Source organism: Colletes gigas, unplaced genomic scaffold, assembly GCF_013123115.1.
Source record: "Colletes gigas isolate AHSC1104 unplaced genomic scaffold, ASM1312311v1 Colletes_gigas_Sc00013, whole genome shotgun sequence".
Lineage (NCBI taxonomy): Eukaryota > Metazoa > Arthropoda > Insecta > Hymenoptera > Colletidae > Colletes > Colletes gigas.
This window is the reverse complement of record NW_025106642.1, coordinates 4,691,954-4,706,422: the sequence shown is the minus strand read 5'-3', so window position 1 is coordinate 4,706,422 and position 14,469 is coordinate 4,691,954. Positions and strand designations below refer to the sequence as shown.

The 14,469-nt window shown below is 31.4% G+C and overlaps 5 protein-coding genes and 1 non-coding gene across 8 annotated transcripts in view; 3 read left to right on the top strand and 3 right to left on the bottom strand.

Moving 5' to 3' along the window:
* Positions 1 to 83: 83 nt before the first annotated feature.
* LOC122399451 (AP-3 complex subunit mu-1) lies at positions 84 to 2,272 on the top strand. The gene is made up of 9 exons (XM_043400144.1): positions 84 to 225; positions 381 to 565; positions 641 to 875; positions 960 to 1,119; positions 1,202 to 1,315; positions 1,386 to 1,565; positions 1,643 to 1,801; positions 1,880 to 1,930; positions 2,005 to 2,272. The coding sequence occupies exons 1-9, from the start codon at positions 191 to 193 to the stop codon at positions 2,137 to 2,139; spliced, it is 1,254 nt and encodes a 417-aa protein (XP_043256079.1). The 5' UTR covers positions 84 to 190; the 3' UTR covers positions 2,140 to 2,272.
* Positions 2,273 to 2,463: 191 nt separating this feature from the next.
* On the bottom strand, positions 2,464 to 4,115 carry LOC122399398 (transcriptional adapter 1-like). Of its 2 annotated transcripts, XM_043400057.1 has the most exons (6): positions 3,875 to 4,115; positions 3,616 to 3,652; positions 3,337 to 3,546; positions 2,989 to 3,256; positions 2,744 to 2,910; positions 2,464 to 2,661 (listed from the first exon to the last, which is right to left on the bottom strand). In XM_043400057.1, exons 1-6 carry the CDS (start codon positions 3,943 to 3,945, stop codon positions 2,530 to 2,532), a joined length of 885 nt encoding a protein of 294 aa, XP_043255992.1. In that variant the 5' UTR covers positions 3,946 to 4,115; the 3' UTR covers positions 2,464 to 2,529. The 2 variants fall into 2 exon arrangements, with proteins under 2 accessions (XP_043255992.1, XP_043255991.1); XM_043400056.1 differs by having other exon boundaries at positions 2,744 to 3,256.
* Positions 4,116 to 4,716: 601 nt separating this feature from the next.
* On the bottom strand, positions 4,717 to 7,566 carry LOC122399310 (polypeptide N-acetylgalactosaminyltransferase 35A-like). Of its 2 annotated transcripts, XM_043399904.1 has the most exons (8): positions 7,411 to 7,566; positions 6,945 to 7,293; positions 6,685 to 6,860; positions 6,179 to 6,486; positions 5,985 to 6,102; positions 5,430 to 5,918; positions 5,198 to 5,329; positions 4,717 to 5,131 (listed from the first exon to the last, which is right to left on the bottom strand). In XM_043399904.1, exons 2-8 carry the CDS (start codon positions 7,291 to 7,293, stop codon positions 4,970 to 4,972), a joined length of 1,734 nt encoding a protein of 577 aa, XP_043255839.1. In that variant the 5' UTR covers positions 7,411 to 7,566; the 3' UTR covers positions 4,717 to 4,969. The 2 variants fall into 2 exon arrangements, with proteins under 2 accessions (XP_043255839.1, XP_043255838.1); XM_043399903.1 differs by having other exon boundaries at positions 6,179 to 6,860.
* Positions 7,567 to 7,715: 149 nt separating this feature from the next.
* Trnar-ccu lies at positions 7,716 to 7,788 on the top strand. The gene has a single exon. It is a non-coding gene; the product is annotated as a tRNA-Arg (tRNA).
* Positions 7,789 to 8,008: 220 nt separating this feature from the next.
* LOC122399377 (asparagine synthetase [glutamine-hydrolyzing]) lies at positions 8,009 to 10,546 on the bottom strand. The gene is made up of 10 exons (XM_043400026.1): positions 10,430 to 10,546; positions 10,186 to 10,347; positions 9,966 to 10,091; positions 9,647 to 9,883; positions 9,433 to 9,580; positions 9,122 to 9,351; positions 8,917 to 9,044; positions 8,562 to 8,851; positions 8,263 to 8,497; positions 8,009 to 8,191 (listed from the first exon to the last, which is right to left on the bottom strand). Exons 2-10 carry the CDS (start codon positions 10,309 to 10,311, stop codon positions 8,062 to 8,064), a joined length of 1,650 nt encoding a protein of 549 aa, XP_043255961.1. The 5' UTR covers positions 10,312 to 10,347; positions 10,430 to 10,546; the 3' UTR covers positions 8,009 to 8,061.
* Positions 10,547 to 11,997: 1,451 nt separating this feature from the next.
* The window catches only part of LOC122399415 (dentin sialophosphoprotein), a 130,340-nt gene continuing 127,868 nt past the window's right edge, over positions 11,998 to 14,469 (top strand). The window contains exon 1 of the mRNA XM_043400089.1: positions 11,998 to 13,592. The gene's annotated coding sequence lies outside the window, so the exon portion shown is untranslated. The remainder of the gene's footprint in view (positions 13,593 to 14,469) is intronic.

Below are 14,469 nucleotides of genomic sequence, written 5' to 3'. Positions count from 1 at the left end.
AAAATATCATTACATATGTATATATGTATTAGATTATACGTGGAGGTTTATTGTAATCAGTAGTGATCAGCAGTAGTATATATATTTGACATACGCATGGGTATGTGTCAAGCGAATGTAGAATATCGAAATAAAATTAAATTAACGGATAATTCAAGATAGTGCTGTGTCAAATAATTTGTTTTAAAAAATGATTCACAGTCTATTTATTATCAATTCTTCAGGGTAAGCATCAAGGCATAGAAATTAAAACGGTTGTGACATTTGACGTGATTTGGTTAGAAATATACATGTGTATTTGTTATAACATATGTTTAATGTTAAATAGAAATGTTTTTATTTACAACAAATTTTGTTAGAAAATTTAATTTTATATTTAGAGATGTATTCATGGAGAAACATTGGAAAAGTGCTGTTGCACGATCACTGTGCGACTACTTTTTTGATCAGCAACGAAGAGTTTTATCTCCTGAAGATACACCGCCTGTAATAGCAACACCCCATCATTATCTTATTAGCATATATCGCTGTAATATGTTCTTTGTCGCAGTATGCATGACAGAGGGTACTTTTTTAAACATTAAATGACAAGTTGTTGCAGGTTGATAGATCTTTTCTAACTAACATTTTTCTATTACAGTTCCACCACTATTTGTAATAGAATTCTTACATAGAGTAGTAGATACATTTGAAGATTATTTTAGCGAATGTACAGAGACTATTATAAAAGAAAATTATGTTGTTGTATACGAATTGTTGGATGAAATGTTGGACAATGGTTTTCCATTAGCTACAGAATCTAATATCTTGAAAGAACTTATTAAACCACCAAATATATTAAGAACTATTGCTAATACTGTTACAGGAAAGTCTAAGCAAGTATTTTAATTATTTATTGATAACAAAAGGTGATATGTAATACACGTTTCATTAATATTAATTATATTTTCAAATGACAGTGTTAGTTCAACATTACCAAGTGGACAATTGTCCAATGTTCCTTGGAGACGTACAGGTGTTAAATATACAAATAATGAAGCATACTTTGATGTTGTAGAAGAAGTAGATGCCATTATTGATAGAACTGGAGCAACTGTATTTGCAGAAATTCAAGGCTATGTGTGTTACTCGTACAATGTTCTTAAGTTTAATTCTATATATTGATAAAAATAATGTTTGTAAAATATTATTCAAATTATAGATTGACTGTTGTATAAAATTAAGTGGTATGCCAGATTTAACACTTTCGTTCATGAATCCCAGATTATTTGATGACGTCAGTTTTCACCCTTGTGTTAGATTTAAACGATGGGAGGTAAGGGTAAATCATAATTCAGTTAAGTTTATTATTTACATAGTGAATCAAATGTATATTTTTTTTACAGTCAGAACGAATATTGTCTTTTATTCCACCAGATGGTAATTTTCGTCTTCTTTCATATCACATAGGATCACAAAGTATTGTAGCAATACCAATATATGTAAGACATAACATTAGTCTTAAAGAACCAGGAGGTGGCAGATTAGATATTACTGTGGGACCTAAACAAACTATTGGTAGAACCGTATGTATTTTTCTAAAATCTTATGTATTCAAAAATCTAAAAACTAGCAAACCATTACATTACCACATATGTTTCAGGTAGAAAATGTCACATTAGAAATTCCTATGCCAAAAATAGTATTGAACTGTACCCTTACTCCAAATCAAGGAAAATATTCCTTTGATCCTGTTAGTAAAATACTGTTATGGGATATTGGGAGGATAGATGTTTCTAAATTACCAAATTTAAGAGGCTCGGTATAATAATTATAACGACAAAATCTACAACATTTAAACAAACATTTAGAAATTAAGCATATATATTTATTTTTCTAGATCACTATCCAAAATTCTGCTAGTATATTGGAGTCTAATCCTGCAATTAATGTATGTATACATTAAGTAAAGTATTATGACGTATATGTTATTATAAAATAAAAAATCACTTTATTATGTTTTAGGTTCATTTTACGATCAATCAATTAGCAGTTTCTGGCTTGAAAGTTAACAGATTAGATATGTACGGAGAAAAATATAAACCCTTTAAAGGTGTCAAATATATTACCAAAGCTGGAAAATTTCAGATAAGAATGTAAATAAACAATGTAACAATACAAATATGGAACAAAATCTTGTAATTTATAAAGGTGCAGATAACTAAAAGCAACAAATTAAAAAATTCTTGTAAGATAGATTAGAATACTTTCTTTATTTAAAAATATTAAACTTTTATACAAAAGCAAAATATAATACTCCTAGTAAACCTTAATCACTGTTTAATGTAAACATATATGAATAAAGATAACTCTTTTAACAAAGGATATTAATTTTTATACAAATAAAACGGTCGTATTAAATTTATACTTTGGTACTAAGGACTCAATTATGTCAAATCTGGCCACGCTGTATATGATCGTAAAGGGTTATGTTTTTATAAAAAAATTAATTTAATTTAATTTAATTAATTTATTTACAAATATAGGTGTTTATGTCATAGTTTGTTGACATATTAGTTTCTTAGCTTCAAAATCTTCCCACGTTGGATGTGTAGCATACGTAAATAAACGTTCCATGTTAGTGGCATAAATAGTATGATTACTAACGAGATTTTTGTACATCTGTTTGGAATACAAAAAAAATTAAAAGTATAACATATGTAACATTATTTTAATATATCAGAGCTTAGCTATCTTTTCCTACCTTTAATGTATGCTGTAAATCAGCTGCATTAACTGGTTTCAATGGAGGTGGAATAGTTTGTGGAGAACATGCATAAGCAAATGCTGTAGCTTGTTCTGCCTCTTCGAAGTTTGGTTTTATTGCAGGTACTTGACCGTAAGGATCTACTATTTCTGTTGCAGTGCAGTCTGATGATCGTAATATATAAGTAGAATTTCGTTTCCATGAGCTAGGTACAGGTTCTCCAATATTGTAAATGAAAGAACCTTCTCTTACTGAATATCCCTTTCTTCTTGTAAATATTGCTGTAAGTATATTCTTCAAAAAAATTTGTGTGGCAGCTATAACTATATGTGCAGTATTCTCTTCCGCTCCATCCATGTTATTTTCCCATGCTGCAAGCATTAATCTAGCTAAAACAAACGTTCTGTCTGGTAACACAAGTTCTTGAGCGCTAGAACGATTTGCTCCAATGGGTTCATCTCCAACAGGTGATGATGTTTGGCTCAGTACTTCAACATACATATCTGCAGGCTAAACATAAAGCACAACAACTCTTATTTTAATTATTTAACATTAGGAACGAATAAGCTGGCATCAATTGCTTTACAAACCTCAAAATTTGATTTGTCAGTTTTGTATTTACGCTTCAATCGTAATCTTTTTTCTTTTATGGCTTTATCTCTATCTATTTTTCGAGTTGGTGTAGCAGCAGCTAAGCCTCTGACTTTGTTGAACAAACATAAAAGAAATTCATTATGAAGATGAACCTGGTCTTCTGTCATAATATTCCTTGCTTCGCAATCAAATTCTTCTTTTGTTGTCTGAAATAACAGCATTTTATAAATAATAATACTAACAACTCTATAACATTCCAATATAATGATACATACTTTCATTTGAAACCATAGTTTCATTTTTTCAAAATACCTGTAAACAATAGCAGCTTACAGAATAATCTTTCAAAAGAAAATCATTTTGTGATAAACAAAATAAAAATTCTCTGATCGAAAAATTATAAAGACCCTATTATTTAAAATTTTATAAAATTTGAATCATACTATCCTAAATAATTACAAAATAACCTTTACTTATTGCTTCAAGCTTGAAACGTAATTATCATTTATTTCTTAAAATTAAAATATATCTTACACTTTTGCATTTTCTCCAAGCGATGCAACAAGGCTTTTTCTAGCTAAATTTAATTCTTTTGATGTTGTCATTTTTTTAATTAGTTTAGATTTAACGAATGTTATTTCTTTAAAATGTACTTTATAAATAACGCTTTCAAATTTTATTTTAATTTGTAACGTAATATTTTCAACTTCGTTACATTATTGTCTTTATTTTCTACTCATAGAGTTTTATACAAATGATCTACAATGTTTTTACGTTTTTGTACATATTCTATTGTTCTCTCTTTCTAGTATCAATCGTCGGTCTGCGTGACGCCATCTATGAAATGGGATTCTAACTACTAAAAAGTTATCAGGATCACAGAATATTAAAAGAGGTATGCGATGTACAAGCACAGACGAGGTATAGACTTTACACCTTACGGATTTCGTGATTTTAGCGTCCTCTTCTTATGGATGGTGGTCAGTTGAGAAACTATTCACTGAATTAGTATTGATGGGCAAGACAGCTGTAGTGGTACGTAAAACATGTGAATTGACTATGGAAGCGATTGAAATTCATTTCTAAATCTGTTACCACGAAAATGGTAATGGGGTTTCGAGACCCCATAAAAACCAATGATTAATAGCACTACTACTCTGTTAAGCATTAAATTTATTTTACAAAAACATGAGTACAAAGAAGTTGCATATATGTACAAATATAAACACATATTTAACAAAATTTACTTTATACATTACTGTTTTTGATAGAATTAATTTCAGGAAAAAGTATAAGTTGTAAGAACTATAGAATTTCATAAGAAATTCGCATTTAAAATTTGATTTAGCAGTTCCCTATGTATGCTCCATTATTTGTTGAACATACAACAAAAATGTCTTCTCAAATATTTAATTAATTGTTGTGAATAACAAAATAAGTGTATATAAATTAAAGCAAAGAAAATATAGACGAGATAGTTCGAGTATTGAAATTTCAATTGTTCATGGTTCATAATTATGAGTTTTTAAAAATTTTAAAGCGTTTAATCCCTTCGCGCATCTTGTTTTTTTCTATCAACATAATTTTTACATTCTTTTTGTTCGGTTTCTATATTTGTTTTTATCTGCGTCACCTAGCGTCTTTCGAAATAATTTTGGAATGTACCAGATCCCATGTAATAAGGGTTTTATTCGGTTTAGTACATAGATCCATTATAACCTGAGCACCTTTTGCTGCTTGTAATACTCCTAAACATGTACCGGCTGCCATGTTATATATAGGTGTTCCATTCTATGGATAAATAAATTATATGCGTTAATAAATATAATTTACGTAAACAAAGCAATAAATACTTACAACGCTTTTATGACGCCATTCTTGGTTACCACCCATCTCGTGGCATTTTCCAAGTTTTGGTACTTTCTCTGCTCCTTCCATGCAAAGCATTTGACCAAGTACTAATTCCTGTTTATCTGTTTCATACCACATCTACACAAATGACAACAAATTAAATACGATATACTGTCACCAATTGTAGCAAGTTCAAGGAAAAGATTATTTTTAATAAGTGTTATTTGATTCTCATTACCTGTGACTTAATTCTCAAGCATGATGCTAAAATAAGTTTAGAACCTTTTGTTTTAACATATTTCTCACTTTGAACGCATAACGCTGTATTTGAAAGTCTAATTTGATATTGATCTGTATAATTTCTTTTCCTTGAATGCCAAGGTTGTATCGGTCTTTGTTCTACTTTTGCCCATTTATCTTTTAATTTGTTATTGTTATCATCCGGTAATGTTAATTCAGGATACACAACTTTCAAGTACCATGCAAAATTTTTGCATTTTAATTTCTCTCGTAAATTTAATCTATCCGTGACATCGCCATAGTCAATTTTTTTAACATTTTTTAAGAAGTAATCTTTATATTCATCCATCCAAGTATATGCCACGCGCAACGAATTTTTTAGCATAGTGTCATGTTTATCGTCTCCACCGTACGGTCTACGCCGTCTAAACACATGACCAACTCTGGAACAAGGTATCAGTTCGATGCTTCCACCACACATCCAAATCTGAAAGATATTACAAATTACTAATAAGTCGACAAAATTATGTAATTAAGCGAACTGCTGTCTTACTCTAAATGATATTTCTAGATTTTCACCACCCCAGATATCCATGCCAGCATCATATTCTCCTAGTTTTACAAAATATTCTCTATCCATTGCAAACAACCCTCCAGCCATTGTTGGCGATCTATTTAGTAATTACCAACATATACAACGCCGAACATTATTAAAATAAATATGCATATATAAATATATGATCTCACTTTATAGGTTTTATAAAATCTTCATCATGTTCCAATGTACCAACTGGTAAATTATCCCATTTAAAATGTAGACCCCAGTTGAAGCCGCCTCTTACCAAAGGACTACTAGTATATTGAAATGTGTCCGGATTGATGATATCGATAACTGGCATAGCAACAATGGTTTTCGAATGAGCAATACGTGACAGAAGAGGCTCTATCCACATTTTATTTACTTCTATGTGGCTATCCAAGAAAAGTAAAACTTCTCCAGTTGCTTGTCTTGCACCAAACATTCTTGCTCTGATTAATCCTTCTCGCTTTTCTGTCTTAAAAAACTTTATTTTACCATCGAATTTATTATTAACATATGTTTTGATTTGTTCATGTAAGGCTTTGCTATCGCTCCAATCGTTTACTAAGATAATTTCATGTAAAAGATGTGCAGGGGTCTTTTCAATGATAGAATGTAGAGATCTTAGAAGTGTTGTGTAATGTTCATTGTAAAAACATATAACGATGCTAACATTTGGTAATTTGTTAGAATATTTTTGCGCGTCGCATAATTTATGTCTTGTATCTGGCAATTGTCTATGTAAGCCAATGTTATCCGATACCAAAATATTAAAAGAATAATTTTTATATCCTTCGTCTCGTTTTCGCTGATCATCTAAATTTTTTACCATTCCCAACTCATCTAAATCTGTAAATAAATAATTACTTTGGTTAAATTAATATTTTGTAAATGCTAAATTAAGAATTGAAGAAAATTTATTTTTCAAAATACCTTGTCCTATAGTAACTGATGGTTTTACTGGCACAGGTTGTAATTGTTGTAACAGTTTGTTACTGTTTTTGAAATTCGGTCCTTTTAAGTTATAAGAACCTTTATCAACCAGCATTTCTTTATCATGATGATAAATCAAATTATCACGTAGTCTAAGTTCACGATCGTTGAATGCTTTATGATTAAATGTGGATTCTTTTAATAACTTCGAGGTTTCTGGCATTACCATTGTTGGATTGACAATGTCAGCATTTTGAGATAACTTTGAATATAGATATAAACTGAAAGCCCATGTTATTGAGGCAATTACTATTCCAGATATAAAAGACACGTATTTGGTTGACATCATCTATGAATTACCGAAAAAACAAACACAATTTACAGATGCATGACATATACTCGTATTTACTGATAATATTAACTTTATTAAATCAAACTTTGTACAATTAAGGAAAACTGTACTTACTGTTCGAATACTTGAATATTATTCGGAATTCAAATTGCGATTATCCTAATAAAGTACATTCTGACACATAAAACAATATGCAGATGAGGAACTATAAAATTTGTGTCACCATCTTGAATCGTTTAGTAACAGCTGTTTTATTGATTTTTTATTATTTTAAGGTATTTATAGGCGTCATGCGTTTAAATAATAACTAGAAGCACTATGAAATTAGTTTTTGTATATATATTATTTATGTAATCAATTTTAATGTATTTTCGAAATTTTGTACATCTTTCTGAAGAAATAATCTGAAACTACCAATTGCCCCTGTGGCCTAATGGATAAGGCATCGGTCTCCTAAACCGGGGATTGTGGGTTCGAGTCCCACCAGGGGTATAAAATGTATACTACATTTTTTATGCTTAAAATTGTAATATTGTATAATTTTAATTTCTATAAAGTTATTTTTTAGCAATAGCAATAATATACATATAATTTTGTATGTATAAATAGTAGATACAAACGATTAAACTGTTTGTTGTACAATTTATTGTACAAAAATGTAAAGAAATATTTTTCTAATTCTTTTATTGAATTAAATTATATAATTATCGGAAACGTGGATTAAGTAGATAAAAATCATTTCTTTTTAGTTTCTTTGTTATCATTTTATACATCTGCTGCATAATGAGAAATAAATCGTGCAGATGGATCACGAACTCCTTTTACCCAACGTGGCATCCAGAAGTATGGTGTAAAACGTTCAGCTTGTCCACCATAATGTTTCTCAAAGACGATTCTGAAGCACAAAAATATGTTCTTTACATTCTACATAATAATTTGATCGAATTTGAAATATACAAAGCTTACCTATAATATAGTGCTTCTTTGGTTTTTGGAGTGCAATGAGAATATGCAAGATAAGCATTAGCCATGATTTCATTTGATATATGTTTACCTACAATTTCATGTATGATTTGGAAAAGAGATTTTTTCGCTGATGTTACACCATCGCTGAATGCTTCTTTATGCCTCCAAAGTATGTTTGACGGTATTAGATTGGTACCATCGAATGCAGATCTTAATAAATACTTTTCAATCCCTCCTGTATCAAATGTTATGTTTAAATTTTATTTCTATTTTTTCATATTACATTCTTTTAAATATACCTTGAGGTTGCCTGGAAGTAGCATCCAATGATAGATAATAATTTGTGAACTGAAGATCTAAGAATGGAACTCGTAGTTCCAAACTGAAAGCACTAGTTGTTCTATCTGCTCTCAAGCCATCATATAAATAGATATCGTTTAATAATCGAATAGATTCATCATGAGCTTCTAATGAACCAGGTGCATCTCTGAAATATATATATCCTTGTGCCAGTTCATCTGCACCTTCTCCACTGAATATTACAGTTGTTTCTGTATTATGTTTAATGTATCTTGAGATAAGGTACATGCTGAAAATAAAGAAATTGTTTTATCGGAATGTTGAAAAATACTTTTCACATAAATTGTAATTTACCCAATGGACGCTCGAATTGTGGTAATGTCAAAAGTTTCTAATTGGTAGATGAGTTTGTCCAAAATTTCTGTCACATCCTCTTCTGTAAAAGTTACTTCATGATGTTCTGTTCCTATAAAATCTGCAACCTAATCAATAAATATTGATACTTTAAATATTAATATAATACTTGGTACAATGTTATACGAACTCATTTTTATTCAACCTGTCTAGCTGCAATGATATCTGGACTATCACTCATTCCAATAGCAAAACTTTGTATTTTGTATGGTAATTTTTTCTCTTTTGCATATTTTACGAGTAGAGCTGCAATTAAACTTGAATCTAGACCACCTGATAATAGGCATCCTATTCTTCTATCAGACATTAATCTTTTGTTTACAGCTGCTGAAAGTAATGTTCTTATGTTTCCAAGTATATCTGTAGTATTCAAAGCTAAAAGAAATAATGTATCGCATTATATTATTCTACTTGCTTAAAGTTTAAGAATAATGTTCTTCAAATGCTTTAACAGACCATCCCAAGGTTCATACATTTTAAAATTTACTCTTGTCAGTAATTTTGTTCTACCATTGTCTAAGATTTCATACTGTTCGTAATGACCTGGTTTAAATGGTTCTAATATCCATTTTGATGTTATTTGTTTTGTTATTTCCATAAGTCCCTAAATACATAATTTAACACAGTATTTGTTTTACACTAATGACTAGAATTATTTCTGATTTGTTACCTTGCTCTCTGAACAAACTGCAAGTTGTCCATCATCAGATTTTAATCGGAAAAGAGGTCTAACTCCATAAGGATCTCTACCAATAAGAATTTTTTTATTTTTGATGTCCATTAAAAAAAAAGCAAAAACACCATCAAGCACTTTGGCTACATTTTCTGCACCTTTCTTTGCATATAAGTGTATTAGCACTTCAACATCACATTCAGTACTGTATTGAAATCCATATTCCTGGCCAAGCTATACGAAGATAAATTTACATCCAAAATAATAAAATAATTTCCAATAATAATAAAATAATAATTTGTTAAATAAATATTACTTCTTTATGGTTATAAATTTCACCATTGCATAATAAAAAAAGATGTGGATATGTATAAAGTCTCATGGGCTGCATTCCATGGAAACTATCAACAATAGCCAGTCTATGAAATCCAATATACCCATTCTGTAAATGAAGATTATGAAAATATATTTGTATTCTATTATATTACTATAAACGTATATTTATTAAGGATTTTAATTTTTTAACAAAATCATACCTTGACTGCTTTATCGAATTCAATTCTAAAGGCTTCTGGACCACGATGTACTATTTTTTCAAAGTTCTTACACACACAGGTGAAAGGTTGATCATCCAACCCAAGGAGGGCCCAAATTCCACACATTTTATTATAAATAAAATGTACCTTAATTTGTTGATTCTACAATAGATTATTATAGAATAGTCATAATACATATATAATTATTGTTATACACCCATGTAAAAAGTACAATAAAATATACCTTATAAAAGGAATGGTTTTTAAAAAAATAGAATTCTTTTTTCTTTACGAACGTTTTTATGCGTACTGCGATTCAAATAATGGTTATACAATGTGAACAGAATTGATTATATGGTATTCTTACCTCACACTAGCGTTCTTTATCGATTTCCCGAAGTTGTGCGCAAGCGTCGAGCTCACGTACACGTGGCTCGTGCGGTAGTGTATGCCTGCTATCCCCACCATTCCGTTAGACGCTAAGGAAGTTCGTCGTCACTGTTGTCGATTTCGATGCACTCAATTATGCCCGATCTGGCCACACTGATTCTTACTGTATTTATACGAACATATGAATACACGTTACATATGTTAATTCCACGTGTACGGACGATTGCGCACTTTTAACTAATATAAGACCACTGGCATTTGCGAATTTGGACATTGGACTTTAAGAATTTAAGTATATTAAAAGACTGTTCGAATTGAGGTTAAATAAAAAAAAACTTTCTCTTTTATATTTATTTGTATTTACTTATATCATATGCATTGTATATTTTCCACGGACGTGGAATTTAATTATTCCATACAAACAATCGAAGATTCCTGCTGTAAGTGGTATTATAATATTGAAAATATGCGTAAGTGCAAAACGGATATGGTAATTTATATGTGCATTATTAATATTTCTATCAAAGTAATTCTTTAATTATCATATAACACATTGTGTGCAATTAAAAAGATCAGAGGATATTGTTTTATAGTAAAATAAAGTTGACATAAGTATTTGAATCATTTATGTTGTATCAAAATAAATTTCGAAATATGAAATTTTTCAAAATATCTATGTAACAAAACTATTTATATAATTGAAATCTTTTAACGTTCTGTAGGACATTTTTGTCCATCGATTTAGAAGCCCCTGTAAAAAAAATCGATAATCGATAAATTAGGTACGTAAATGTTTGTTCTACATTCTTTTTTAAAGGTGTGCCGTATCTTTTTGAAAAATTATTAAGTTACCCACATGCTAGGCATATTTTTTTCATTAATCAAGGACCTTAATCGTTAAAGACTTAATATGTTATGTGTATTTAATCGCGTTTTAATACATATTGTTACTTTTCAGACTTGTTGTACATGTCTACATTTCGTTGTACATTAATACAATAAATGAATTACACTATTTATCTAATTAACGAACTAAAATAAAATCATTGCAGAAAAAATATATCAAGCATACTGATATTCTACAAAGATTTTCATCAGCAGAATAACAATTAGTTCAAAATTGACGATTATTATGTACTAATAATAAATAATATACGTAGACAGTCATTAATATAATCGTAATAAAAGAAAATAATTTTCCTTTGCTTAAATATTTTAGAATTTTATTTTCTCCGCTTCAATTTGTTGAACGGTAATATCGATAATAAAAACAGTACATTTTCACAACGATTGTGGATGGTGGCGCCCTCTTTCGATCGAATATAAAATTCGCCAATGCGAAGTGGCAATTACAGTAAGATTGTAGGGGGGGCGCATGATCATCGTTTCTCTTTTCCGGTTTACTCTTTTTCCGTTTAATTCCCTGAGTGCCACGGGCCGGTTTTTCGGTTGTGTTCACGTTCGACGACGTGCTTAATAGTGGAAAGTCGCGTTCATGCGCTACACGAATCAAAGAAAGAAACCGGTGTGTGAGTCGGATATCCAGGCCGTTACTTCGATCAGCTGGTCGTTTGTGGAATCGCCTTGAATGTCGGCATACAAGCGCGCGGGGCAGTTGGCTCTCGCCAGGGCTCCAGGAAGGATGCGCGATCGGGGGTGTGCGCTTCTCGAGACTGCCACCGGTTTTCTGCGTGCCGGCCGCTTTACGGCCTATAACGCGGCACCATAGCCACGGCCATTCAATAAAAAATCCTTACTTCGTGGTTTATTCATCCGTCCGGTGTGAAGAGTGATCGACGTATATTCACGCGAATTGAAATTGTTCGTGGAAAAAAAGGCTTCGTGACAAGTGGCTTTCTACGTTGAACACGATATCGAAAATCATCGATGTCCGTCACTTTGCTTGTGTACTTACGTTTGTAAAATTTAAGCACGAAGTTGAAACATACATTTTCAAGGTTAGAAACGACGATACCCTAAACACGACGACGGAGCGCTTGGCATTTTCACGACGCGCTTAGGTTAAGTGTCATCCTTTTGGCCCCGGCACTGAATGACAAATCGGAAGGAAAGAGATACGTGTCGTGTTAATTACTCTGAAGATTTTTTCTACGGATGTCAGACGAGCGTGTGCATTTTGATCTCGCGAACGACCGATAAATGTTGTTCATTGCCGCGAAGAAACGGAGACGAGGCTCTCGCCATTGCAAGAGGTCAAATTCAACGTATTTGTGCGCGTTCTTTGGTGCAGCGTAAACTTCCGAAAAAAAAAAAAAAAACAAATCCATCGTCGTTATAATTTTCTTTCACGTTCGTGTTACCGACTAACGTATGCACCGGGGGCAAGTTTAAATACGTGTTTCGGTATGCAAGTTTTGATACATTGAATATCTTAATTCACGGTAACGGGCGAAAAGAGTGATGCTAACCGGCTGTAATATTTCCATCAAATTCTGGACTCGTGAACACGCGATTGTTTACGTTCGCTCGTGCTCCAAATGCGGGAAACCGGAAGGAAGTGTATGCAACTCGGCGACAAAAATCTGCGTTTAATGCGTTAGCGAATCATAGGGCCTGTTACAACGTCACTTAATGGCTTGCATGATTTTCGTACTTAATGCAAAACCTAACCTCAACGCGAGCAGTACAAATCACTTACCGTAAGATTGAAATATTTTGTCCCTCGATTATTGTCGAGGTAACAAGGGGGACGAGTCATACGATTAGTTTTCACGACGTCTTTTTTAAACGACTGGGCATTTCGTACTTAACTTCGATCTCAGAAGGGAACACTGTGCCGGCATTACCTGTTTATCAGCAGCATATTGAGTTCAGTGGTGGATAATTTCTTAGTGAGTGTATAAAGAACTTACGAACGATTTTTGATATAATTTCATTGTTATCGAGGAAGCAGCTGGCGACCGAAATTTATTGTGACAAACACCGGATCGATTGTTACGCAAATTATCGACATTGCTTCCAGAAAATTTGTCTACAGTGCAACGCATTATTTCAAGGTAAGATTATCTTTATATCTCGTATTTAATATAAAACATTGTGTGCCCAAGAAAAATTTGAAGCAATATTATGCATGCGTATATTTATACAGAACAAGTTACATGAAGTGTCACAATTTTTTCTCGAAAATCTTTAAAGTTAACGATGTAAAATATGATTTTTACATTTCAAAATCCATAGAGCATTTTACACGGTGTTTACGTACATATTGTTTGTTACCGAATAATTTTTAGAATTTTTTTAATACGAAGAAATATATATATATATATATTTTATATGGTTCATCGTGCATACTGCTGCTAAAAAGTTTTTATGCAGCTCGGAAATGCGTTTTGCCTAATATTTATTTCGTTTTTCCTCGAGACACAGTATTTTGTCATCTTTTCGTGATCTTTTAAAGAATATTTACGATATGATTGCAATTTTTTAAAACTACAACGTACAAAGTAATTCGAGAGTTACTGATTTAAGTAACGTTACTGCTCGACACGCCAACATACTATGTATGTACAGTGATGAGCAAAAGTGTAAACACGCGACGTTAATCTCGCAACGAAACGATAATAATTTCAATTTTTTTAACTTAAGAATGAAAGAAGGATAATTAAAATTACGAGATAAATATATTATCGAAGATGTAACATTTTATTTTCTCTTATAAAATTGATCTGCAAAGTATTTGAAGAAAATAATTACGTGACGCAATGTTTACAGTTTCGCACGCTCCGTCAGAAATAAACGAAACATCAAGTAAACCGTGAAGAAGTTCAGGAATCATAATTGAACGATTATTGCTATTATCTTTACTACAGATAGAATACGTTAGATGAGATTTCTTCGGTTCGACGATTGCGTTGATATAGAAACAGAAAATGG

Bases quoted from the DNA above. Each gene is read 5' to 3' on its own strand.
- LOC122399451 (XM_043400144.1), top strand. From the start codon at position 191: ATGATTCACAGTCTATTTATTATCAATTCTTCAGG. The intron at 876-959 runs GCAAGTATTTTA...TTCAAATGACAG, and splicing joins ACTGTTACAGGAAAGTCTAA to TGTTAGTTCAACATTACCAA. The intron at 1,316-1,385 runs GTAAGGGTAAAT...TTTTTTTTACAG, and splicing joins TTAGATTTAAACGATGGGAG to TCAGAACGAATATTGTCTTT.
- LOC122399377 (XM_043400026.1), bottom strand. From the start codon at position 10,311: ATGTGTGGAATTTGGGCCCTCCTTGGGTTGGATGATCAACCTTTCACC. The intron at 10,092-10,185 runs GTATGATTTTGT...CTTCATTTACAG, and splicing joins AATTCGATAAAGCAGTCAAG to AATGGGTATATTGGATTTCA. The intron at 9,581-9,646 runs GTAACAAATCAG...TTATGTATTTAG, and splicing joins CAGTTTGTTCAGAGAGCAAG to GGACTTATGGAAATAACAAA.
- LOC122399398 (XM_043400056.1), bottom strand. From the start codon at position 3,945: ATGACAACATCAAAAGAATTAAATTTAGCTAGAAAAAGCCTTGTTGCA. The intron at 3,547-3,615 runs GTATGTATCATT...CTGTTATTTCAG, and splicing joins AACTATGGTTTCAAATGAAA to ACAACAAAAGAAGAATTTGA. The intron at 2,662-2,743 runs GTAGGAAAAGAT...TATTCCAAACAG, and splicing joins ATTTACAGCATACATTAAAG to ATGTACAAAAATCTCGTTAG.
- LOC122399310 (XM_043399903.1), bottom strand. From the start codon at position 7,293: ATGATGTCAACCAAATACGTGTCTTTTATATCTGGAATAGTAATTGCC. The intron at 6,861-6,944 runs GTATTTTGAAAA...ATTTATTTACAG, and splicing joins ATCAGTTACTATAGGACAAG to ATTTAGATGAGTTGGGAATG. The intron at 5,132-5,197 runs GTAAGTATTTAT...ATTTATCCATAG, and splicing joins AATGGCGTCATAAAAGCGTT to AATGGAACACCTATATATAA.